The 25,075-nt window shown below is 50.8% G+C and overlaps 2 protein-coding genes across 13 annotated transcripts in view; one reads left to right on the forward strand and one right to left on the reverse strand.

Annotated features, from left to right (window-relative positions):
* Nucleotides 1-4,415: 4,415 nt before the first annotated feature.
* Nucleotides 4,416-7,374, reverse strand: POU3F4 (POU class 3 homeobox 4). The gene is made up of 2 exons (XM_003641077.6): nucleotides 5,851-7,374; nucleotides 4,416-4,946 (listed from the first exon to the last, which is right to left on the reverse strand). The coding sequence occupies exon 1, from the start codon at nucleotides 7,298-7,300 to the stop codon at nucleotides 6,209-6,211; it is 1,092 nt and encodes a 363-aa protein (XP_003641125.3). The 5' UTR covers nucleotides 7,301-7,374; the 3' UTR covers nucleotides 4,416-4,946; nucleotides 5,851-6,208.
* Nucleotides 7,375-7,961: 587 nt separating this feature from the next.
* Nucleotides 7,962-25,075, forward strand: part of LOC121110641 — a 79,457-nt gene continuing 62,343 nt past the window's right edge. For all 12 annotated transcript variants that reach the window (XR_006939166.1, XR_005859487.2, XR_005859489.2 and 9 more), the window contains exon 1: nucleotides 7,962-8,206. The gene's annotated coding sequence lies outside the window, so the exon portion shown is untranslated. The remainder of the gene's footprint in view (nucleotides 8,207-25,075) is intronic.

Raw genomic sequence — 25,075 nt, forward strand, 5'->3', positions numbered from 1 at the left:
GGGAACATCATCCCACCTGTGTGTCAGGGGTCTCCCAAAAGTTTTATTTTCTACATTTTGGCTTACAAACTCTGAGGACTGAAGGGAAGCTCCAGTCCCTGCTCAGGTCTCCTAATTTCCCTGTGGGCAGCTGCTGCTTGCGTGTGCCAGAGGTTTGATGCTGGTGAGTTCTACAGTGACTCCTTGCCGAGCTGTGTGGGTTGGGTTGCTGGCATCATCTTTTCTGTTCTGGCTGTTTCAAAGGGGAGAATTAATACTGTGCTGACGTTGCACTCCCTTTGCAAATTTTGCCATGAGAATAGCTTCATGCTTTGCCATTTTCTGTTCTCTTTACAGCATTTGTTATGAGAATGGGATACCATAATTTTAATGCCCAGTATAGTCTGCGAAAGACTATAAACATTTAATAGACCCATAAACACAGGCTTTAACCTTTTCAATATTTGGCACCTGACCAACCTCCACCGCACCGTGTCCCCCAGGGTACTGCTGCCAGCAAGAGGCATGGCCACAGCAAAGGGCACCCAACAGCACCAACGTCCAAAAGGTCGGAGCACTGCATCCAGCCTCTACCTCCCTTGGGATACATGGTGTGTTAGTGCTGTGCTGGGGCTTGGGCTGGGGAAATGCCCAGGATATTTGCCATGAAATAGCAAGAAGTGTTTTTGTCATCAAGGGTGAAGAACGTTACAGAGTTTGTATGCAGGGAGGGCACAAATGTGGTGCGGTTGGAAATCTGCTGAAATTTGTGTGCAGTGCAGTGAGCTTTACTTTTTAATCTGGATTTAGGATGAATGCAACAGGCACTGCTTTGCCGAGTTGGGGTTAAATTGCTCTGCTCTCCACTTCTGTCCCAGGAGCAGCGTTTGGGGCAGCTCGGTAGTGGTCAGCCCAGAAGAAAGAGCCCGAACAGATTTCTACTACAGCTTTACTGTAGTATGGGTGCTATACAACAGTATTGCTTACCATGATTTTTTGGTTAAAATGTACCATGGCTGTACAATTTGGGGTGTGCTGTGTTCTGTCTCCGCCTTGGCTGTGTGCAGGGCAGGGTGTGGGAGCTGCATGTGCAGTGCAGCATTGCCCACGGGGAGGATCAGCCCTGCAGCCCCCATCCCCGGGCTGAGCTCCCGCTGCTGGGCTGCTTCCCCGCATCAAAGGTAATAAAGTTTTACATCAATGGGGTCTAAACGTATGCGGAGCTGTAATCTTCCTGTCGGGTGGGTAATCCCCCCAATGACACTCGCAGGACGGTTTCTGCTAACTCCACGTTGCAGCCCTGAATTAGCATTTCTTAGGTCGGAAGGACCCGCTGTGTCCATACAGTGCATGTGAAGCCCAGCGCAAAGCACAGCATCTCGACAGCGTTTGTAATTCTGTGTTAGCAACTCCATTTGCAGGAGCTGGAAAAAAGCTGTGGCTGACTTCGTCCCTCCTGCAATCGTGTTTTTTGTCTGGATTTTTGACTTCTTATCCCCCCTCCAGCACAGTCCTTGCACAGAGCTCCCAGCACCAGCGGGCAGCACTCGGGCTGGTTGAGTTGGATTGCAGGGCCCTGAGTGCAGCGGTGTAACACAGAGCCCATCCTCCAGGCAGAGCCGTGGCCGGAGTTGCTCAGGCACTGCCCTTAGCCATAACCACGTTCTGGTTAATGAGATCTGCAGGCTGCTTTTTAAATTATTACTATTATTTCCCTTCCCGAAGATAGAGATGCAAAACAAGACTTGACGCCTCAGCCAAAAAAGAAAACAACATCAGTGCAAAAACGGTGTTTGGAGGTTGGGTAAATATTATTTGTACTCGAGGTGCAGATGCTGAGGGATGGCACCACTGAGGGAAAAAAGTCCAGGAGCAGAAATGGGGGGGGGGGGGGGTCACGTTGGGTTCCTCAGCAGTGCCCAACAGTGGCCGGAGGCTGCTGCCTGCTTCTCAGCGTTGCTGCAAGATGGGTGTTCTGACAAATTCTGCCTTGCAGAGCATTTGCGGTGCTGCTTTGCGGCACGGTGCTGAGCGGGGCAGACCTGCAGAGCCTGGGGTCAGGTGGGAGCACAGCACTGCAGCTCACCACCACATTTAGGTTTTCGAAGCTCTTCTTTTCTTGCTTGAAATCCCGTGTCTCTGCTCTCAGGGTGGAAGCAGAAGCCTTGCTTTCTTTTCTTGATATGAAAGCAAAAGTTATTTAGTTTGGCCCCCTCCGTATCTTACTGCTAACAAAAATAGATGCTGCTCGCTCTAATAACAGTCCGATTTGGAAATTATTTACCATTTAGACTTTGTCCACCCTAATTGCTTTTGATACTTCAGAATATATGTAATGGAAACCAGCTGAAAGGCCGTGGTTTAAAAATGGGCTCTTGCACATTGGAAGTAAATTTTATCCTGCAATCAGCCCACAAGATCTTAACTGCAGCTCTCACGTCTCCTAACTCTGTAATTGCTGTGGAGCCTTTCTGGTCTGCTGGTTGCAGGCCACGGTGTAGGGAAAGGGGAAAGCGGTGCAGCGTGGGGCTGACCCGGGGTTTGGGGAGGTGCAGCGGGGCCGTGCCTGAGGCTGTGTGTTCTGGGATGTGCGAAGGCACAACGAAGGACTTACACGCACAGCCATCTCCCTGCATTAAGTGGAGGCTGCCCCGGTGGCTGAGGGGATGAGTTGTGCCCGGGGGATCAGACCCAGCGCTGAAGGACCCATACGGCTGCACGCTGGGGTCCGCTTGGCCCCAGTCTATAAAGCCACTGCTTAAGAACAAAGGCAGACAAACTTTAAAAACCCTTCAAAGGAAAGAATTTAAGCCTCGGTCAGAGGCAGCTGGGTGTGGGACCCCCATCCCTGTGCTGGGCCACGTCAGGCCGTGGTGCTGCGTGGTTCTGCAACTTTGCTTCCAAGTGCACACCTTCCTCTGGCCCTGTTCTGCTGCAGGAGAGCGCAGCTTTTGGACGCATTCAGACACCGCATACAGAGGAAGCCTCACGTCCTCTTCTTTTCTTAGCAAGCAGAGATGCTTTCAGCCTCCAAAAGATATCGAACGGTTCATCAGAACCCCGAAGTGGAGTAATTCGTTGCTACCAGCGATGCTTCTTGCAGGAGCAGGTGTGACATCCCAGCACTGAATCAGGGTCTCCCATCGCTGCGAGTGGCTGTGGGTGCGCACCATCAGTCCTCCTCGTGGCCGTGCCAGGCCTCGGTGCTGCTCGTTGTTATCGTGATTTTTAAATCATCCCCTAAATTCAGAGGAAGCCCTGAGCCGTGAGCGTCCGACTTCCCTCCCTCCCCCCTCTGGTGCCGCTTTGTGCTCGGGGTGCCGGCCGCGTGGGGCACGGCACAGTGCTCGGCGCTTGACATTAGGTGGCACAAACGAGTTTCCTTCTGCTCGCAGGAACACTGATGCACAGGGAATCATGAGACGAGAATTGTCTTTTTAAAATGAATTTCTCCTTCCTTGTTTTTGATGTTATTCTTTTTTTTTTTTTTTTTTTTTCTTCTCCGGCTTTCAAGTAGTTCTTGAAGTACTTTTGCTGATGAACTTTACTTCTTTCACCGCCTCTCTTTTGGCTGCGGGCACGAGGCTGGAAGACGACCCAAACGCAGCGCTCCCTGTGCCGGGTGCGGAGCAGCACCGCGGCTCGGAGGGGGTTCGTTCCGGTGGGACCCCTCCGTCCTTCGGCCCCGCTTCCCTCTGGGGCTGAGCGGTGCGCGGCCGCCGCCGGGGCTGTTGGCGACCCGCGGCCGTCAGCTCGCGGCTCGGTGCGGCCGTCGCGATGCGTGGATGGAGGTGCGGGGCGCGGGGGCCGCTTCCTCCTCCTGCCGTCCTTCTCCTCCCGCCTCGCTCCCGCGGGCCGCACGGTGCCCCGGCCGCAGGGAGCCGGCTCGGGGCCGGGGGCGATGCCTGTGAGGCCGTGACCCCCCCCCCTCCCCCCGGGCCCGTCGCGCAGAGTTCAGCCCCCGCTCTCCTCACGGCCCCGCGCCGCAGCGTCCCTCGTCGGTCGCGGGGCGGAGTGCCGTCCGCGCTCGCTCCGGGCCCGACCCCTTCCCACGGGCACCGCTCACCGCGCGGCCGCCGCACGGGATGACCCCCCGCCCCTCCGCGCCCGACGGCAGCGCCGCGTCCCCCTCAGCCCGAGGCGGGGGCGGCCGGCAGCGGGGAGGGGGCGGCGAGGCCGGGGCCGCCCGCGCACAAACCACGCACCGCACCACGCGTCCGTGCGTTTTGTAAAAACGTTTATTTAAACCTTTTTTTTTTTTTCTTTTTTTTTTTTTTTAACGTTGATTTTTTTTTTTTTTTTAATTCTTCCTTTTACAACAACAAAATATTGCGTCGGTAAGAAACCCCTCCGCCCGAGCACCACCCGTACAGCGACTGCCCCCGTGTGCGGCCCCGCACCGTTGGGCCCTCGGCTTCGTTCGGCTTTGGGTTCTATTATTTTTTTTTTTGTTATTATTTTTTTGTTTTTCTTTCTGAAACTTTTTTTTTTCTTTAAACATAACGCGGAATTTATTGAAAATAAATAATCGTTGGCAACTGCAATAGGCAATTTTGGATAAAATAGTTGAAAAAAGCAACCTTTAATGAAAATAGCGTTTATTATACATCAGTTACTAAATGAATAAACTAAATGATCTTTCTTTAAATTAATAACTTCCAAAAAACGTTTAATATACAAAACTGTACAGTTATAAAGTTGGCAGAAATAGGCAGGTCCTCAGTGTCGAGATTTTTTTTTTTTAATTTTTTTTTTTAATTTTTTTTCTTTTTTTTTTCTTTTTTTTTTAATTTTTTTTTTTATAGCGCTTACTGAAAAATACTTGAAAAATAGAAATGTCGAAAGGAAAAAATCTGAAGGCCGGGGGAGGGGGAGCGGGGCACGGCCCCAGCCCGGCCCGCACCGCTCGGGGCCCCGTCCTTGTGCACAACGTCCAGGGGGGCGGCACGGCTCGGCACTTCCCTATGCTGAAAGAATGGGGTATGGCATTAGCGTTGTGTTGACTTTGTTCTCCTTTTTTTTTTTTCTTTTCTTTTCTTTTCTTTTTTTTTTTTTCTTTTTCCCCCTCCCGGTCCAATATATATATATATATATAATATTATATAGGTATAATTTTATATATATATTTTTTTCCACTAATCCAGCATCCCTGTGACGCGGAAATAAGCTCAGCGTGAACCAAATGCTGCTCCCCCCCGCCCCCTCCCCCCAAATCGCGACCCCCCTCCTCCCTCCCCCCCCCTTCTTTTCGCTATCGAAACAAAACACAGAGAAACTGATTTCCGAAGCCAAAGCGCAGAATTACGAAGGTGTTTTACTACAGACCTCTCCGTCTGGCGCTGACCGAAAAGCCCCAAACCCCGGGCGGTACGAAACGCCGCAGGTTGGGGGTGATGCCTCATTTCGGATCGCTCGGAAATTATTATTTTTAATTCTTTTTTTTTTTTCTTCCGGTTTTTCATTGGAAGGGGGAGGTCAGGGATTGGAAATCGACCGATTGATGGGGGGGAGCCGTTGGGACGGAAGGGGGAAGCTGTGAGAAACGAGCTGGTTGGTGGTGGGGAGCCCCGGGAACGGCGATGGGAAAGGGAACGGGAAGGGGAGAGGAAAAGGGATGGGGACGGGGAAAGGGATGGGAATGGCAGAGGGATGGGGACGGAGAGGGGGACGGGGGTGGGACGAAGGGTGGCGGCCGCCCTGCCCCGTCCCCGCTCGGTGCCAGGCGGGGAGGGAGGGACGCGGGACTGCTCGATTCGGTACAAATTAGCTCACAAATATTGTGTACAGTTTGTAGTAAAACACCTCAGCCATTTAAAAACGCTATAGAAGTCTTTAAAAATGCAAAACTAGTCTATTGTAAAACAGATTCACCTGAAATACAGCTGATATAACCAAGGCGCTGGAAGGTTATTCATAGGCACACGTCTGTCTTTTTCCTTTCTGTTGGGTTTTTTTTTTTTTCGCGTTTTTCTTTTTTTTTTCGCTTTTTTTTTTGTTTTTGTTTTTTTGTTTCGTTTCGTTTCGTTTCGTTTTCCTCCGTCCTAACGCGGACCGAAGCCCGCCCGTGTCCGCGAGCAGCGCCCATCCAGGGGCGGGCGGCGGGCACCCCCGGCCGTCCGCGGGCGGCGCTCAGCCCGGGCCGCCCCTCCGCGGGGTCGGGCGGCGGCGGCGGCGGCGGCGGGGGGGGGTCGGGCGGCCGCGGGCAGGTCCGAGCCGGCGGCAGCCCCGGTCAGAGGTCGTGGCAGGCCGAGTCCGTTTTGACGCCGTGCGCGTACACCTCGTGCTGCTGCTGCTCGCCCGGCGGCGTCATGCGCTTCTCCTTCTGCCGCCGGTTGCAGAACCAGACCCGCACCACCTCCTTCTCCAGCTGCAGGCTGTCCGCCAGCGAGGAGATCTCCTGCGCGGCCGGCTTGGGGCACTTGAGGAAGTGCGTCTCCAGCACGCCTTTGACACTCACCTCGATGGAGGTGCGCTTCTTCCTCTTCCTGCCCTGCGCCGCGATCTTGTCGATGCTGGTGGGGCTGCCGGTGGAGGAGTCGGCCTCCTCCAGCCACTTGTTCAGCAGCGGCTTCAGCTTGCACATGTTCTTGAAGCTGAGCTGCAGGGCCTCGAAGCGGCAGATGGTGGTCTGCGAGAAGACGTTGCCGTAGAGCGTCCCCAGCGCCAAGCCCACGTCGGCCTGGGTGAAGCCCAGCTTGATGCGGCGCTGCTTGAACTGCTTGGCGAACTGCTCCAGCTCGTCCGAGGTCGGCGTCTCCTCGTCCGAGTGGTCCTGGCAGTGGTGGCCGCCCAGCTCGCCGTGCTCCCCGGGGTGCAGCCCCTGCGGCGGCGGCGGCTGCTGCGCGGCGGCGGCGGGCGGCGGCGTCAGCCCCCCGTGCTCCAGCACGCCGCCCACCGCGAAGCCGGCCTGCGGGTACACGCCGAGCGGGGGGGGCTGCCCGGCGGGGCCCAGCGAGCCGCCGTGCGCCGGGCTGGCCCCCCAGGCGCCGGGGTGGTTGGCGTGGGGCGAGTGGTGCGAGACGTGGGGCGAGCGGTGGTGCAGCAGCGCGCCCAGCTGCAGGTCCTCGCGGCCCGGCTTCACGTCGGGCTGCTCCAGAGGGCCGCCCGCCAGCGCCGAGGGCCAGGGCGCGGCGTCGCTCAGGCTCGTCACCCAGTGGTGGCCCAGCGGGTGCCCATTGCCGGGGACGCCCTGCAGGTACTCGCTCTGCAGCAGTTTCTGCGGGTTGCGGAACGGGCTCCCCTGCTGCATGCCCGCGCCGTCCGCATGGGCGAGCGAGCCGGAGCCGAGCAGGCCGTAGGGGTTGGAGGCGGCTGTGGCCATGGCCGCCGCGCAGCCCCCACGAGTTATACTGAGGCGCCGCCGCCGCCTCAGCCTTTGACATCCACCGGCACGGCGGCCCGGGCAGCGGCCGCCCGCCGACTGGCAGCCGCGGCGCCCAATGGGGGCGCGCCGCCGGCGGGGCCGCGCCGCGCGGGCCAATGGGGGACGAGGAGGCCGGCGGGGGGGCGGGGCGCGGGGAGCCGGGCGCCGCGCGGGCCCGAGGCAGGAAGTGAATCACTCCGCCGCGGCTCCGGGGGCCGGGCGCGACGCGGCCCCGCCGCTTAACTCCTTCCGCGCCGGGCGGGGCCGGGGGGGGGCCGCGGGGCACCGCTTAAATGGGGAGCGGCGGGCGGGAGGGCGGCGGTGCCGCGCGGGGGAACGGCGGCCGCGGGACCACCCCGGCGAGCGCGTCCCCGCAGCCCCCCGCTCCGTTACGCCCCACCGCTCCCCGAGGTGCCGCGCGTCGCCCCGCGTCGCCCCGCGTCACGCCGAGCGCCCAGCGCCTGCCCCGGGCCGTGCGCTCCCGAGGAGGGAAAATAACAAACAAACGAGCGAACAATAAAACCCGCTGAAAGCCGTGCAGGAGCCCCCACGGGCGCTCAGCGCGGCCGTCACCCCGCGGCGCCCCCTCCCCGCGCCGTCCCGCTCCGTGCGGGGCTCCGCGCTGCGCAGTGGCGGTGCCGCTGACGGGCGGCCGCGGCGCGGTGCCCTTATTGGTTTGAAATTCCATTAAATATATTGCAAGAGCGCCTAGGTTAAGCTTGATTTAAATTTGCATACATTTTCATACATTTAGCAGAAATAAAAGAAGGCTTGCAGCTACCAGAAAGTCATTAAGGCATTAGTTTCCCCGAGAAGACAGATCTGAAGAAAATTCAAGAAAATGGGAAAATTGATAGAAAGAAGGTGAGCTCCCCCCGGCCCCCTTCCAGCCCCGCTCTCCTACTTTACCACTATAACAGCCCCGGGAATTTCTCGCCGGGGCTCCGGCACGGCGCTGCCCGCAGTGGGGCTCGGCCGGGGCTGCCCGGGGGCACCTCGGGATCCCGCCCCGCCGCCCCCCGGTTCGGCTCCCCGGGTGCGGTCCCGGTCCTCGGGCGCGGCTCGCGTCGGGCGACGCGGCCCAGGGACAACTCGGCCGAAAGTTTGCGGCTCCTCGGGAAGCGGCCGGGAGCGCGAGGAGGGGTCAGCGCGGAGGTCAGGGGATGACAAATGTCCCTGGGAGAGGCGCGGCTGCGGCGGAGGGCAGCGGCGGAGCGCCGCATTCATCACCGCGGAGGGCGGATAAAGAGGGACCGCAGCCGCCCGCTTTTTTTTTTTTTCCCTTTCCTTTCCTTTCCTCTTTTTTTTTTTTTTTTTTTTTCTTCCTCCCCTCCTCTCTCCGCCTTCACGAGCTCCTCAAAATAAACATCACCGGAGCGAGCGGAAGAGGATATATATATAGATAGATCTATATGTACCTCCACGCCGTATAAAAACGTAACTAAATTATTGAAAATTAATCGGCGCTTAGAACTTCCGAAACAATTTTTCACGTCCCATCCGCCCGTGCAAACAGCCGCGGAGCTCCGCCGCTTAATGAAGGCAGAGCGCGGCGGGGAGGTAAACCCGACCGTCCCGTCCTCGGATTTGTAGCCGTTGTGCCGCGGTCGGGGACGGCGCTGCCGTCGGAGGAGGCTCCGTGCCTCCTCTGGGCGCGTTTGGGGTATTTTAAAGTGTTTTTATCTGCATATAGTTAAATCTCGGCGCTGTTCTAACTAATCTGCTGGAGAGGGTTTCTTTAGCTCTTTCCTGTCAGTCTAACTTCCCAAGTGTAACAGATGCCGCTCTCAAGCGGTCCTTTCTGCTGCTTTTCTTTATTCAGCCTCGCATATTTCTCCCCATGATCTGGGTTTCCATAGAGAGAGGAATAAAAGGGGGACCATGGCCACAAATCCCCTGCCCCATGCAGAATAAAAGAGCCTTATTCAATAGCCGACCCCGTCTGGACATGGGAGAAAAATAAGTACATGCAAAGCTACTGTTGCAAGAATTTGTAACTTATTTTTCATAGACCGGGACCCATTAAAGTAAAAAAAGTTTCTGGGTTCGGACCGAGCTCTGCGGCCCTTCGGCTCCGCTGCCTCCACGCTCCCCGTTCCCCAGCGAACCCCCGGCGTTATTCTTCTTTTTCCCTTTTTTTTTTTTCTCTTTTTTTTCTTCTTCTTCTTTTTTTTTTTTTTTTTTTCCTTTCCTGCTAAATCTTTGGCACGAAAAAGCTCGCACAATAGCCGAAGGAAGCCTACCGTCTCGGGGCAGCTAGAAGTCGCTATAGAGAAAGGCCGGCTTTGAAGTGGAGGAGCTGTCATTGTGGCGGAGTCCCCGCGCCCGGCGCAGGCTCGGCCGGGACGGCCGCTCTCGGGGGGCACTGCTCGGAGCCCCCCGGCTCGGAGCGCCCTTCCCGGCGTGGGATCGGGGCCGGCGGCGGAGCGGCAGAACCCCGGCGGAGGCAGCGCCGTCCCCGCGGCCGCTCTCCGTGGGGGGACGGGGGCGGCCGTGCCCGGTGCGGGGCTCCCGGAGCTCCCTCCGGGTGTGCGGGTGCGAGCGGTGCGGTGGTGCGGCTCCGTGCGGCGGGGAGCTCCCCGAGAAGCGCGAGGAACGGTGTTGTTATCACGCGTTTATTATATTTTAGAGATTTTTTTTTTCCTCATTGTTCATCCGCAGGAGGAGGGGGGGGGGGGGGGGGGAAGGAAAAAAAAGAAGAGGTCTAAAAGGGGTTCGTTTTGATTGTGTTTAATACGGCATGAAGCTCGGAGCGGTAAGCGGCGGCTCGGTGTCATGACCTCTAGATTGAAAACTTCACCTTCAACACAAGTTCACTCCGGAGCCAGGACGAGTCGGGCTGCGCTCGGTGGGAACAAGTGCAAATTTCCAAACAGAGTCAATCAGAGCTGGGAGGGGGGGGGGGGGGGGGGGGGGGGGCCGGGAGGGCATTCGGCGCTCCCGGAGCCAGGAGTTGAGGTTCTCATTGTGTACTTCAAGGCGCTGGGACGAGCACCGCCGGGCTGCGGAGGTGCTTTGTGCAAACCTAACCTGCACGGGGGAAGGTTGGGAGGAAAAGAGGAATTTACGGAGTAATAGCAGAAATTAGCCAATACCGACACAAGCTCAATTAGTCCTTTTTTTTTTTTTTTTTTTTTTTTTTCCTCCTTTTTTTTTGGTCTCTGTTGGCTGCTCTCGAACGTGAGTAAACGCTGTGCAGGGAGAGAGGAGGGAGAGCCGCAGCAGCGCAGTGCCATCGCAGAGCCGCAGCTGTGGCGGACGGACAGCTCGCAAATGAACACTGTCCCAATGTCAGAGCGGCCGCAGCCCCCACTGCCCCCGTTAGCACCGACCCCCCCGCGGCGGCGGGGCAGCGCCCGGAGCAGGGTAGGCAGGGACAATGGGCGAGGCACGGGCAGAGAACCGCAAGGTAAATGGCATTTGTCTTCTAACCGCTGCGCTTTCCAAATCGTTCTGTGCGGCTCCTCGCTGCTCTGCTCCGATCGCCATTTATTATCTCTCGATATAGATTTAATACTTTTTTTTTCTTTTTCTTTTTTTTTGGTCCACGCTGTTAATGTTTGAGAAATGTACTTGCTGGGGGAAAAAAAAAATGTCGTTCATTTGTGCACGAGCACGTCACTGCTCCCTGCCAGCTCGGCGGCTGTGCGGCAGGTATTGCATCGAACACTTGGTTGGTTTGCAGCTGAGAGCAAAAATAGTCCGGGAAGTCCGTGCAAAACGCCCATTTGCAGCGTGGCACCGCTCTCGCCGTGGGTCGCGTGATCCCAGGATTAAATCCACGGAGGGAAAGGTCGGGTTTGTTGTGCTCAGAGCAGGCGGAGGGGCTCGCTTCGCGCCGTGCGTGGCTGTAAGGTCACGGGAGGAGTTAACAGATCCGCACGACAATGCGGATCGCTTCCCTTTACGTAGGCGCTTTCCTCACCGCGCGGTTGAGCCTCGCGTGGTCCCCGCGCTGTGCCCGGTTCTCCCGGACCGGAGCGCCGCGGTTCTGCCCACGGTGCTTCCCTTCCGCCGGGCACGGGGAGCCGAGGGCCGCCTGGCAGCCCAGGGCCCACCTCCCATTTTCATCATTTAGTTAAAACACAATTCCCGACAGCAGAGTCCTGCTCGGGCATATTGAAAGGAGAGTGGCTTGGATTTGAAAATAGCACCAACCCTCGTGCTATTGAACCTCTGTCGACTAATGAGACATCGAAGACAAATAGCTCTGTTCCGAGGATGACAGATCCCCGCGTCGCTGTTTCTCGGTTTACCGAAGAATTTCAATGTGTGCTTTTATTTTTATTTTTAACTATACGTTTTCCCACCTTTCTCATTCAGCCCGCAAATCGCTCTGTGATGCTCGCGGTCCTGCAGAGGGATCTCAACGCCTCCTGCAGCCCGAGGTGCCGCGTCACTCCTCGGCTTACGCTTAGAAATACCTCTGTGGCACCGCTAATTCTTTGTTTTCGCGCAGATGAAATGTTTACACTTTAGTGGCAAGTTTACTCCCCGTCTCATCCACGTCGCGCCAATCAAAGCCGTTATAAAATCGGAACTTTCAGGCCGGGCTGTGCCGCTGAAAGACGTTTCCTTCGCGAATCGCTCTCGGGCGATGCCAGGGAGAGCTCAGGGACACGAGACTCGGGGTTCTGCGATTCGCTTCGCCACACGGGACGGTGCCGCGCAGGTGGATGCACGGTGCCAGCCCCCAGCGCAGCGCACGGAGGCTTGGCCCGGCCCCCGCCCGACCCGCCCCCCCCCCCCTCCTTGCTGCCCTCGGGACAGCCCCAGGGCCCGAGCCCCGGCCTGCGTGAAGAGAGCTGCCAGCACCGCGCGGCACGCGGCCGTGCTCTCTCCCGGCACCTCTTTCTCCTGGTTAAAGCCACCCGAGGCCACGGCGGCCCTTTCCCCGTGGTGGTGGTGGTTGTGGTGGGGGGTTGGGGGGGGCAGCGGAGGGGAGCGGGGCCGCACGCGTGCGGAGCCGGGAGAGCCATAAATCAGAGCAGTCCCGAGGACAAATCGAAGCGCGCACGGGAGAAGAGCCATTAAAGGGGAGCCGCAGCCCCTCGGCGTGCCAGAGCTCCGCTGCCCGCTAGGAATAAATAGAAATAAATCAAAGTCGAGGGGTGAGGGGCTGCGGGGGGCGGCGGGAAATACCCTCCGCAAACTTTCCTCGCGGTCTCCGCCGGTATCGGCTGTGCCTTTGTTGTGCTCCGGGGCCGCCCCTCCGCCGGACAGCGGCACTGAGTGCCACCTCCGAGCGCTGCCCGTTCTGCGAACCGCTCCGAAATTACTAGTAGGGGATAAGTAAACCGCGAGTAAACCGAGTGAATTAGGGTGATTCTCTATCAGTTTAATTTATGTTTTATAGTTAGTTTAGCCTTCTGATTTGATTGCCTTAGTAATGTGAATTGCCTACAGCTGCTGATGATACAGCTTTAATTCTGTTTTAAAGGTCATGTAAACATGTGCCTGTAGCAGAAGGAATGCAAATTCAATTCCCTTTTAATGCTGCCTCACATTCACTTCGCAGCCCTCACCTAGGAAATGAGCGGGATTTAATATCAAACTGTCTTAACGCCCCGGTGCCGTAATGGAGCCCTCGGAGCGCCCGGGGGGCGGCAGGGCTGGGGGTGCCCCGCTCCGCCCGCAGCGCAGCAGCGGGAGCGCCGTGCAGGTGTGTGTGTGCGTGCGGGCTGGGCTGCGTGACGTAAGGCGGAGCGCCTCGTCCTGCCGTCCTCCAGGAAAAAAAAAAAAAAGAAAGAAAGAAAGAAAGGAAAAAAAAAAAAAAAAAGAAAGAAAGAAAAGGAAGACCCCCCTGCCCGTTTTGTTCACGGGGTTTTAGTGAAGTTGCTGGGAAGTTTCGTGGTGGAAGCCTTTGAAACGACGCGCTCTAACGAGTGGGGAAGAGCGTCACAAAAAGGCGCTTTGAACAGGGAGCGATGTGCCCCCGCGAAGCGAGAACGGCCGAGGAGCAGCCGGCCCGCCCGGCTCCGCGCTGCCAGGGCCGGCACGGCCGTCACGGAGTCCCGCCGCCCGCACTTCGCCCGGAGCTCTCCGGCGCGACCCGACCGCGGTGCTCGGCGGCCGGTTGGCACTGCGGGAAGGGCTCCCCGGCGCTCCACGCGTCTTCGAGGGCTCTCCCTCTCCTCGGCGAGGCCTGGAGCCGGGGCGCCCGGGCCCCAACCGCCCGCTCTCCGTGCCCGCTGTGGAAATAGCCCGTGGGGCTGAGGGACCTCCGGCACCTGCCCCTCCGCTCGCAGTGCGCAACCCGGTGCTGCTGCGCCTCCCTCCTTCGCGAGAAGGAGAGGTTTGAGCAAAATCTGGATCCTTGTAGTAACAGCTCATTGGTGATTCTGTTAATGTTGCACACCTCATTAAATAGCCCCAAACATAAGGAGGTTTAAATGACTTTATTGAATTAAAAATAGCATAGAAAATCACCTACGGTACTTTCATCAAATAATTAATGTAAACCGTATACATACAGAGAGAGATTCCTTTTAACAAATCTGTTCATAAAATGCGCAGGGGTTTACTTAATGGCTGGAATAACCGAGAGCAGCACGCCGTGCTCCGACAGCCAGCCACACTCGTGCACTTCCTAATGTGTTCTTGTATGTTTCCCTGAGTGTTTTTCTTCCTTATCTCCTTTATATCTGAAGTTCTATTCCCCTCCTCTACTCCATGTATTTGATCATTTTTTCAAGTCCCTTGGCTGAACCAATCTCTTTTCATGCAGAGGATAAAAAGAGAAAAACTTCAAAGTAGGTTCAGGTAATTAACAGCTGAGGGGAATATAATCTAAACCATAGGCCCTGCTTTGCACCCAGGTCTGCTTTCAGAGCCAGCCGGCAAGGGAGTGCCTATTCCCTATAGCATCCAAATCTGCTTCCTCTGAACAGCTTTGCCAGGCCTCCAGTTATCACATCTGCATTTCAAACACCATGTCTCTGGCATTAATTATTAATTAGCCTACAGTCACCCCAGAGGATTTAAGTTCCAGCCTGCACATACTTATTCATTGACCTCTATCTTAGTTTTTGTTGGAAAAAACCCACTAGAATGCTTAATAATTTCCTTTCTCTCAGACCCTCTGTTCTGGTTTCGTGGAGGGGAAACGGTATATTTTCAGAGATGGAAAATCACAGGGTTGTCTAGAAATTTGTTTAGAGCAAAGCGCTATGTCAGGAGTTTGAGCAAACCGTTTCAAAAGATTTAGCAGGAATTTGGTGTAAGTATTTCCACCTCTGACAAATGAATTTATGGATTTCCCAGAACTGAGAGCCGGTGGGTACCAACACGGCGCGGTTCAGCTCTGCGCGCACTGTTGCTCGGTGTGCACTTTACAAATACAAACTGGATTTAATTACTGGGTAGCACGCTTATATGATCAAACTAAGGCAAACGTTTATTCGAAAGCTCTGGGGTTACACTGCTGTTGACAGTAGTAAGAGTGAAAAAAATGCTGTTGCGAGGCACAGCAGTACTTGGGCATTACATACGCGCTCCATCGTCAGGAACGTGTAGCTGAGGAAGTGTGTTTTGTGGCTGCTTTGCGTGGTTCCTGCAGTAGCTTGGAAGATGCTCTTTAGCCAGCAGAATAACTGCGGATCGTACTGCTGCTTCCCTGATCCCTCCGTGTGTTGATATTAAGCTTCCCGAGTTAAACACTTGGAGTGATCAAGTAGGAACCAGGCTACGTGACTGTCTTCTTCACAACGCCTCGTGAAATTCAAAGCGTTTGGTACAGTTTGGCTGAGCTGTGTATTGGATGTCGCCTTTGTTAACGTATTTTAATGTTACAATATCTCAAACCTCAGAATGAGTCCTATTTTAATACCTCAAGCAATTATCCGCGGATAAACGTCCTTAAATATTGCCCCGTTTTCTCATTTTATGGGTGGTACTATCTCAAATAATTATGGAAACATAAAATATCCCCACACTTTGTTTCCTAAAGAAGTGTTTACTCTGTAAATCAGAAGGTCAGACCGGTTAACTTATATGCCAGCCCAGAATTGATTTTTGAAAGCATTTAATCTACGCCTAAGACTTCTGAATTTCTATTTAGTGAACGCTACGGAAAGGAGGGCTGATGCACAAACACGTGTAGTTAAACTGCTGGGCTCCCTCCATGAGCAAAAAAGCACTGTTCAAAATTGCAGCTCAAACTGCCCTTTCTGTAGAATCATAAGCCTGGGGTGCTTCAGCAAACGAGCACTGAAAATAAACGTGGGGACCAATGCTGTAGGCGTCCGTCAGGTATCTCTCTCCCTGACTACCCCGGCAACGTGCAGGATTTGGCTGTTCTTGTCCTTTTATTCTATTCACATTTTCTGAGCTGATCTGGATCGTGCTCGGTGTTATGTAGTAAATATTCTCGCCTCTGCTTCAAATATTTGGAATTATTCTCACAGACGATTTTAATAGCCAAAGTACCTCTATCTCGGAACGCAGAGAGGAATAAGCAGCGCTTCGAATTCCATTATTCTTGTTTATAAAATAACAGAAGTCATCTTGATGTTGAAGTGAGGATCTAGACTATTTTAGTAACGTGTCCAGGACCTTTTAATCACTTCTCCAGTGCTACTAATACTAGTAATAACAGCGATAATGGAAAAAGAAACCGGGGCTGGAATCTGTGCTTTGTAAATGTCAGAATGTTTCTGAAATTAAAACTTCGCTCTTAATGTAGCTCAGTACTCGATGAATATTAAAGAGGAATAAGGGCTAAATTTCTTCCATAGCAGAGCAGAGAGGGATGTTGTTGGGGAAAACAAATCCATTTGCTGATGTATCCAGGCCCCCCCCCCCCTTGGCATCTGGAATATCTCATAAACTTTGAACGAGGGCTTCTGGGGTGTGGTCCTGCTGCCCCACGGCCTCTGGCAGTGCCTGTGGATGTGAGGAGCGCTCCTGTCCCGCAATACGGCTGTAGGATGCGGTGCTGTGGTTGGCGGTGCCCAGCGTCAGACAGGGGCTTCCTTTTGAACTGGGAGCTGGGGATCTCGTGGCTCTGTCTCTCTTACACAGGACTTGCTCGATGTGGCTGGAATTGCAGTACTTCTACGTTGCAGTGCATGGGGATCTTGCAGTAGTTGAGAGCTTTCTCCAGCCTGTGCAAACTTAGCTGCAGCAAAATACAGCAGTTGGTTTCCCTCCCATCAGGCACATTTTTCTCCCAGTGAAATCTCTTCTCCTCCTGTCTGTTTTCATATGATTGCGTGTTTATCCAGGCTCTTGAGATACTGATTGCAGATCCCCAAATTGGAAAACTTTTGCCGGTGCCATTAGATAACTCCTGTTGTGGTTGTTGTGCCAGGAGTGAGGAAGGAACGAAAGTACACGTCCAGGGGGCTTGGCATGTTACAAAATGCATGTACCATTCATGTTATGAGGCACAAATTTCCATAAGAAGCTTATTTCATGGTTCATTTTATATATATTTGCATTTATATTTTTTTCCATTAAAGCTTAAATGTTTTACCTCACCGGTAAGACCTACTTCTTGGCAAATCTGGAAATGCTTCAACCTCTGTTCTTGCTATACTCTCCTCCTCTGAATAAATGATCTATGCGATAGTTTTATAGCAGCGACTGGCACCCACCAAGGACTGAGCTGTAACTGCATTCTGTGTTTTGATGTTTCACATGACCACGTTTTGAATTCAGATTTGTAAGTTGCAGATCACTTTGTATTTAGAGAAATCACATGGGTAACTGATTCTAAGTTACTTGAATGATGATGATCATGAACCGCCTGTTGACTTCTTGTGCATGTGTTGTCCATGGATACCTCTTGCTAAAGCTCTGGTTGCAGTGTTGCAGGATTCTCGGCCATGTGTGCACTTGTAGGTAGGAAAGATTTGTACAGAAAGAATGGCAGGTGAAGCTGGAGACCACTGTAGTATTATTGTGTCAGCAGAAATGGGTTCTTAGTAAGTTGAGGAGAGTATGTGGGGCCAGACCTTCAGCTGACATAAATTGATGTAGGAGTATTGGTATTCAGGAAGTTAGACTGGGTTACATGAACTGCAGATTTGCTTGGACTGAACAAAAGATTGCATGAGTGATATCAGAATTATTTTGCATAATTTCTGAAGTAGTCTTAGCCCATATGAAATAGTTTGCCTTCTTTATAGAGTAACGTGGTAGTGGTGCAACCTGAGTTGCAATGTGCGAGGAGATGCAGCGTATCAATCTAATGGGATGAATGCACGAACAGAGATCATCAGTAAGAAGCCAACAGATGCTGTGACACGGGACATGTCACACATGTTTGAACTGTGTGACAACAGCAAGTGAATGTGTGGTGACCATTGCCCCATGTATTCCTGCGGATGCTGCAGAGACACCTATGTGCACCCTGATCTTCCCATTCCCGAGTGAGACCACACCATGACCGTGCTCCCAGTCTTTGCTTTTAGCCATCTTGGTCTGAAAAAAAAAAAACCCAAGCGTATGTCCTTGGGCCCCTGGCTGACCACAGGCTGCTGCCTCCTTACATGGCAGGAGAACTGACGCACTTTCATTTCTAAAGAAGCAGTGAAGTGCTCTCAGGATGTGCCTGGCGGTGCTCCAGCGCACAGCCACCCTGCTTGCTCCGAGCACAACCTGCATCTGGCTCTGCGCGGCGGTGCTGCCAGGCGGCGTGTCTGCACAGACACACGGGTCGTGCCTTCTGACCCCCCGGCCCCACCCCGAAGCGCCCATTCATCATGCCTGTTGCAGAGGGCTCTTAAGAGCAGAGCTGTGGCAATCACGTGCAGTCTTTCCTCTGACTAGCAGCTCTTTTTTCTCTTTTAGCAGTGCCTGTACATGAAGTTTTTAAAGACGTTATCGAGCTTCCCTTCCTCCCTCAAGTTTGTTTTCTTCTTTATTTTTCCTCCACGCATAAATCACTGGGCATCCTTTCACTGCCTTCGCTGTGGATTTGAGTGTGCAGTAGAATGAATTAATGGTGCTGGGCTGGCGGTTATGGCAAACTGTCACAGTTTGGGTGACTCTCCATCAGCTGGGAACCCAGCCCACTGGTTGCAAGTGACGTGCTTACTGCAATTAAATGCTTGTATAGCATAAGTCTTTAATGAAAAAACAATGTATATGCGTGTGCTGTGCAGCTACTACCACCAAATTGCATGTAACATTCAATGGTAATTGTGTTCATAATTACGGAGTTAATTCAATTTCTGTAATGGTAAAAACTGGCACATAAAGTCTCTCAAGATTAAATGCTTTAGTTAGGTAAGAATATACTCAGTTGGAATATTTAATATAAGGAAAGTAGTCTCAGATGCACGAGAGTTTGAGATTAATAAAATTCCTCCCCCAAATGGATCTTCTCCCTAAATGCTGCTCCACACGCAGTGTGGCACCACACAAACGCTGTGCTCAATCTTACTGCGCCTGTTCTGCTGAAGGAGAAGCAGAGTGCACTGAGGTATTTGCAGATGGGAAGGATATGTTAAAGGAGCCCTCTGCTGCAGCTTCGTCACCCGCATCTGTCAGTCTTATGATTTGAGAGTGCACTGGAAATGCACTGCTCTGTGCGGCACAATTAGCACTGCTCTTAACAGTCTAATATGGTAACAGCAGCATGCTAGGAAGTCAAATTTTGCTTATGACATTTGACCTTAAGGGAGTGGTATCTTTCATTTCTTTTGTAATCCATTCGGTGTTCCAGTGCTACTTTAGGGTAACTTCGGGGCTGATTTACAACTCATGGATTTCACGGGGGAGTCACAAGAGGCAACCATACAGAATGTGGCCCTGTGTGCCTGGTATCTTTGTCCCATAGATTCTCAGCCGATTTATTTTGTAAGGGAAAAGAATAAGGGTAAGTATTCCAAATTTGTAAGATCTTAAACCTGTATATCTAACCATGGACAGGCATGAAAAGCTGAAAGGTGAGAAAAGGATCAATAAAATCATATTGAAGTCCTCCTCTCCTCTCCTCTCCTCTCCTCTCCTCTCCTCTCCTCTCCTCTCCTCTCCTCTCCTCTCCTCTCCTCTCCTCTCCTCTCCTCTCCTCTCCTCTCCTCTCCTCTCCTCTCCTCTCCTCTCCTCTCCTCTCCTCTCCTCTCCTCTCCTCTCCTCTCCTCTCCTCTCCTCTCCTCTCCTCTCCTCTCCTTTCCTGCCATGCTGTGGACAAAGGAGAAACAGGAAGGCAGATGGGGTTTTACCTTTTACAGCTCTAAATTTAGCTCTAGTTTAGCTTCCCTAAGAAAATAATTACATTTTTCCTAGGTGGGAAAGTCTCTTTTTAGGTATACTTAGTAGAAGAACAGTGACATTTTTAAAAATGAAGAAATATATAATTTTTAAAAAGAGTCTCAAATGTCAGCTAACGTAGCTGTGACCTGGCCCTGTAGCAAACCCTGCTGTAATACTCCTTTTCCAAAAGATCGTGTACTGACTTTCGTTATTTTCTGCCCAGATTCATGGGAGGCTGTTTTGTATGCCCGTTTTCGGGCCCATAGCCCGTTTTGACCCAGTAGAGATTGGCTTGGCTATGTAAAATACAAAATATTGATAATTAGAGCTCAATTCCGCCATCCTTACTGATATGCATTTTGTTTTGTTAAAAAAAAAAAAAGTTCTATGTTTGTATTCATTTGCTACACTATATTTTCAGTATCCCTCATGTTAGTTTGTGTAAGAAAAAGCGTAAAGTCCCCCCGAAGTAACTCAAAGTGCAGTGCCTTTATTTTTGTTATTCCTCACTTCCTCACAATACTCGCTCCCCTCCCCCAGCAGCCGCACTACAAAGCTTGTTGTACAGGGACTCCATTAATCCTACATTTCCTAGATGGTATCTGAGGCACAGTGGGTTTCCACAGAAATTAATTTGTCCTGACAACAGGCCTAAAGATTGGAGTCCAGGGATCACTTGGCAAATTCCCTTTAAACTGAGCACAATAATAAACAGAAAGCTGATAACGACAGTTCTAAAAGACCACACAGAGGAAGGACCCCGAATAGACTCGCTCTGTGTGTATCTGCGAATACCTCTGATAACCAGCAGACAGAAGCTTTATGCTTGATAGGAAAATGAGCGGGCTGATTTATGCACGTTTTAATATTGCGGCTCCGCGCAGAACAAACTTCGCCGAGCTGCACACAGCCTGAGCTGTTTGCTGCGACGGTAATAAAAGTTCACTGCCGATCTGGCCGGGTTGTTTTATAGGAGTTTTATTTAACATTTGCGTGGACGTCTCCTTGGCCGTTCCTCACGTCCTTCCTGTTTTAACGCGGCTCTAATTTTCTCTGTACATCTCACTTATGCAAACATTAAAGAAAAGGTGGGGTAGTGCGTCCCGGTGATTTATTGAAGGGAGCTGGAAAGTTATCCGTCTGTTCTGAAGGTATTTCTGGTAACCTTCGGGATCACGTTAGCTTTTGGGTTTGTTCGTCTGCCCTGTAGTGACTCCTCACCAAGAAGAGTAAAAAACATTTCAGACAGCGTTACTGCCTGCTTGCTGGCTTTTATTTATCCTTGCCTTGGGTGCCTTTTTAAATGCTGTTGTTTTCCCAGAGCTAAGGTGTGGAAAATAGCCGTGCTGGAAGCAGATAAACAAGCATTCATTCAATATTTCAGAGCTTGTCAAGTGCATTTCAATCTTTGATTTTTGTCAATATGGAATTGAGAGTTTTAGAGATAATTAGAATTTACCGTGTGTCAGTAAACTGCTGCCAGTTACATTTGTGAGAAAGCCATCATAATATTAAGAGTTCGGATTGATAGAGTGATGTTGAGTAAGGTATATGCTGCTTAACTTTTCACCACTTAAGAATAGGGTATGTAACAATTTAAATGATGAATAAAGAAGGGAGAATAGCTTAAAAAGATGTACAGAAAATGGGTTTTGATTATTGAAACGTACAAGTACAGCCTGGTTTTGTTTTCAATGCCCAAAACACGTGATAAAATTGCAGCCTCTTGTTACAGAGAGGAATATATAACTATGTTAAAAGAAGGCAGCTACGCTAGGCAGGTGAGGCTATACACCTAAATAGCATGAGTCACGCTGGCTTACTCTTAATCCCTCCCATGTTTATTTTAAGATAGAAATTCGGTATTGGGATAGTACGTGATGTATCCAGAGTCGCCAACAAGGCAATGCATCGTGCACGAAGTTTTTTTGGGGACAAGCAGGGGTCGTGGAGCTGCAGCCCTGCGGCACTGGGGGCAGGCGGGAGGTGGGTGCTGCGGGGCGGTGCATCGCTATGCAGCCCAGGTGGCAGGCTGCCAGCAGAGGGGTAGTTAGGGGCTTGGAATGCTGGCTGCCCTTGGCATTTGTGATACAGGGAGTTTATATAAAAAAAGTTCTGTCTTACATGCTTTTCCGGCGCAGCTAATGGGCCCAATTCTGCTTCTATTATTGGTAATGACAAAACTACCATTGACTTCGGTAAGGGCAGCATCGGATTCACTATTTAAGAGCTTAACTAGCTGAGAGGTGGGGATCTATTATACTGCTGGAGTGTGATGTATATACCACGCCTCCCCGCTGAAAAATAAAATCTTTTGCTCTCATTATTGGCTTTAAATTAGTTTGTACACTATGAATTAATCAATTACGGCCAACATACTTTTGAAATTAAATTCAGGACGAGTAGTGCAATTTATATTTGTCACACTTAAAGAACTCTATTGTACTGAAACGCAGAAGATTTGAAAACAACCGGCTTTAATGCTCTCTAGCTCCTCATTCTAGATTCTGGTGCAAGAACAAACCGACTCGCTGTGCCTTTCAGCTCTGTAAAAGAACAAACCCAAATACTCCCCTTCACTTTTCATATCAGAATCATCCAGTGCATTTCAGTGTACAAGCTATTAGGATTTTCTGAATTTGGATCAAATCAGGCATTTTTCCCCCAGCAAATAAGTCCTCTCGTGTGCCTTATACATTTGATCCGAAGGGCTGTGTGTTATTTGATGTTCTTATGAGATAAACAATAAACTTTTGAATATGTTTTTTCCATTTGAATACAAGCCTAGGGATGCTTCACCCTGCATCCTAAAGCCTGATTTCCCCTGGGACTCATTATCATGCAGCTCACATGTTCAGTCACCTACACTGTTGAACTTACTATCAAATAACCTCCGAAACGTTACTAGTTATTACGTGTCAGAGGGCAGATTTATGATAAACTAACTTTGAAACAAAATAATGAATTCTCAGTGTTCTCTTTTCCAGCAGTATTTCTGGTAATTTTGTTCGATTTAAATTTTAAAACAGTAAGTTGCCTTTTTCTCTTATTCTACCATATAAAACAGCTCCCTCCCCTCATGAAATTTCTTCCTCCTTAAATATGGTTTATGATGATTTGAGCACTGCCTATAAAGAATAGAAATGAGAACATTTGTCTGTGAGCTACCAAATGGCCCACTGGAGTTCATTCGTGATTAAACTTTCATGGCTTTCTAACTTGGTGAAAGTTAAATTAAATTAACCCTTGGCATAGTCCACCAGTGTCCAAAATACAGCTATGGAATAGGTGTTGGCAACCAGGAAGCTTTCTCCTTGCACTCTGTACTGCCAAATTCTAAGCTCTCTAGTGAGGTTCTCAGTTAACAGTGATAAAAATCAGTGGTGTTGTCCTCTCAGGAAACGCAAACATGTTTACAGTGCACTTGGATGGCTTTCCGAAAAGGTTTTCCCAGTGCTGTGCCGTGTGTCAACCCATGAAGTCCATTGGCCAGTTTTCAAGGAAGCCGAATATGGCTTCACTGGTTCGGCAGCCCCTCTTTTAAATGGCAGCCAGTACAACTGTGGATGCACAACTTTTAATGAGACAGTCTCACTGGGATGTCAGGCAGAGAAGCGTTGTACAACAGTTCTGGAGATGATCTGACTAACAAACATCTGCAGATGAAATTCAGAAGTACACAATGTCAAAAATTTGGATGAAAAACAGCGCAGCTCCTCTTGGTATCAATGAAATATTTTTCTGTAGTATTCTAGGCAAGTGTCATCTCCTGCTGAGCAAAGCCTAGGCTCTGAGATGCTTCTCATCTGTGACACTGCATGGGAAGCGCCGGACTGAGGGCAGCTCTGTGGAGCTCAGGGATATGCCACCATCTCTGCACACGCTCTCATCTCTTTTGCTCCACTTGCCGTGATTATGGTTCTCCAAGGGCATTACGGGCAAAAGTTCCATATCAGTCTGTCTATTAATATTTATGCAGCAATTCAGGAGGTAATGCATTGTTAAAATACAAGTTGGAAATCCACCAAATTTAATCACTTTTAGTACTAGAAATTATCTATTCCTGCATCAGAGAAAGAGGAAGGGGGGGTATTGTTGCAACCATTTTTTTATCAACTAATTTGCCACTTCTAAGATGGCTTGTATTAACAGGGCAATAAATGCCATGGCGTAGCTAAGTTTTTTTTAGAAGGAATATAAGATAATATGCAATTTAATGTGAGACAGTCAAAAATATTTAAAGCAAACACACAGTACATAGGTAAGGACTCTGCTCATTTGTGCTGTTTTATTTAGTCACCGTCTTTGTGTATATAAGGACTGCTGCATGCATGCAGCAGGGTTTGCCCTTTCCTACTATGCCTAATGCAGAAAGAGTATTTTTATCACTGGTATCACTTCATTTTTGCAGCTGTCTGCACGCATCAGGTTAGTAATATAAACTCTGTCAAAGACCAATCTCTCCCTTCCACACTCTACAAGATCTACAATTATTATTTAGAGTTAACCTCCTAAGAAATTCATTCGTTATTTAAACTGTTCAAACCCAAAAAGAATTGTTAGCTATTGTTATCTAAGGACCTCCTACAGTCCTCCCTAGGTCAAATAAGGCTCCTTTTGTTTTCAATGGGAGTCTTTTTTTTTTTTTTCTGAGAGCTAGCTCTGAGCTTTCATGCAAGCAAAATAAATGCAGTGCAAGTAAAACATTAATTAAAATGTATAACAAATAAAAAGGAAAATGTTCAAGAAGACTGTGGCGCTCAAATAAAACACTTTTTTTTCAGGTCACTTGGCTTTCTGATGTCATTGCTGGCAGATTCGTTAGCCTGGCTCCATCACGTTATGTTCTGAACCACAACGTGATGGGAGATGATCAAAGTGAGAATGCTAAAGGTTCAGGACATTTAAAAATGTTCTATTCTGGAAATTGTTCTAAAACTATAAACAGATTACATTAAAATCTGTGGTACTGAGCACGGTTGCTCATCATCTTTTTTTAGATGGAGCGATTGAAAAGTTTGGGTAAACAGCATTGAAGTTTTTATGATGGCGGGTTGAAAATTTCCCCGGAATTTTAGGAAATCCAAGCGTCTCTGAAATGCAATATATCCCGTTTCTGCTGTTAGGCATGTAGTTTTAATCTTTGCACTTGAAAGTAGTAAGCATATGGGTCAGATCATCCACTCCTGATAATGGACACAGTTCCATGGACTTCAGTGTCCAATTATGCCAGCTAGAGATCTAACCGTCTCTGGGTTCTATTTCCTTATTTTTCATGTCTTCCCGAACTTTGACCCTTTGTCAAAGGGATGTCATCTATAATATGATAATAATATGAAATTCCGCGCTCGCTTTGTAACGGCGTAGATCCCAAAGAATTGTAATGATCCTCACCTTTCTACAAAACGCAGCTGAGGAGAGATTTCAGCCCTGCTATTGTCTTTGCTGGGCGCAGGGGTGACGCTCAGGTACCTTGGTCTCGTGCTGCTGTGGGAATATTAAATGTTTCTGCATCTCCATGAAACAATTGCT

This window comes from Gallus gallus, chromosome 4, assembly GCF_016699485.2.
Source record: "Gallus gallus isolate bGalGal1 chromosome 4, bGalGal1.mat.broiler.GRCg7b, whole genome shotgun sequence".
NCBI lineage: Eukaryota > Metazoa > Chordata > Aves > Galliformes > Phasianidae > Gallus > Gallus gallus.

Excerpts from the sequence above, each read along its gene's own strand:
- POU3F4 (XM_003641077.6), bottom strand. The coding sequence starts at position 7,300 with ATGGCCACAGCCGCCTCCAACCCCTACGGCCTGCTCGGCTCCGGCTCG.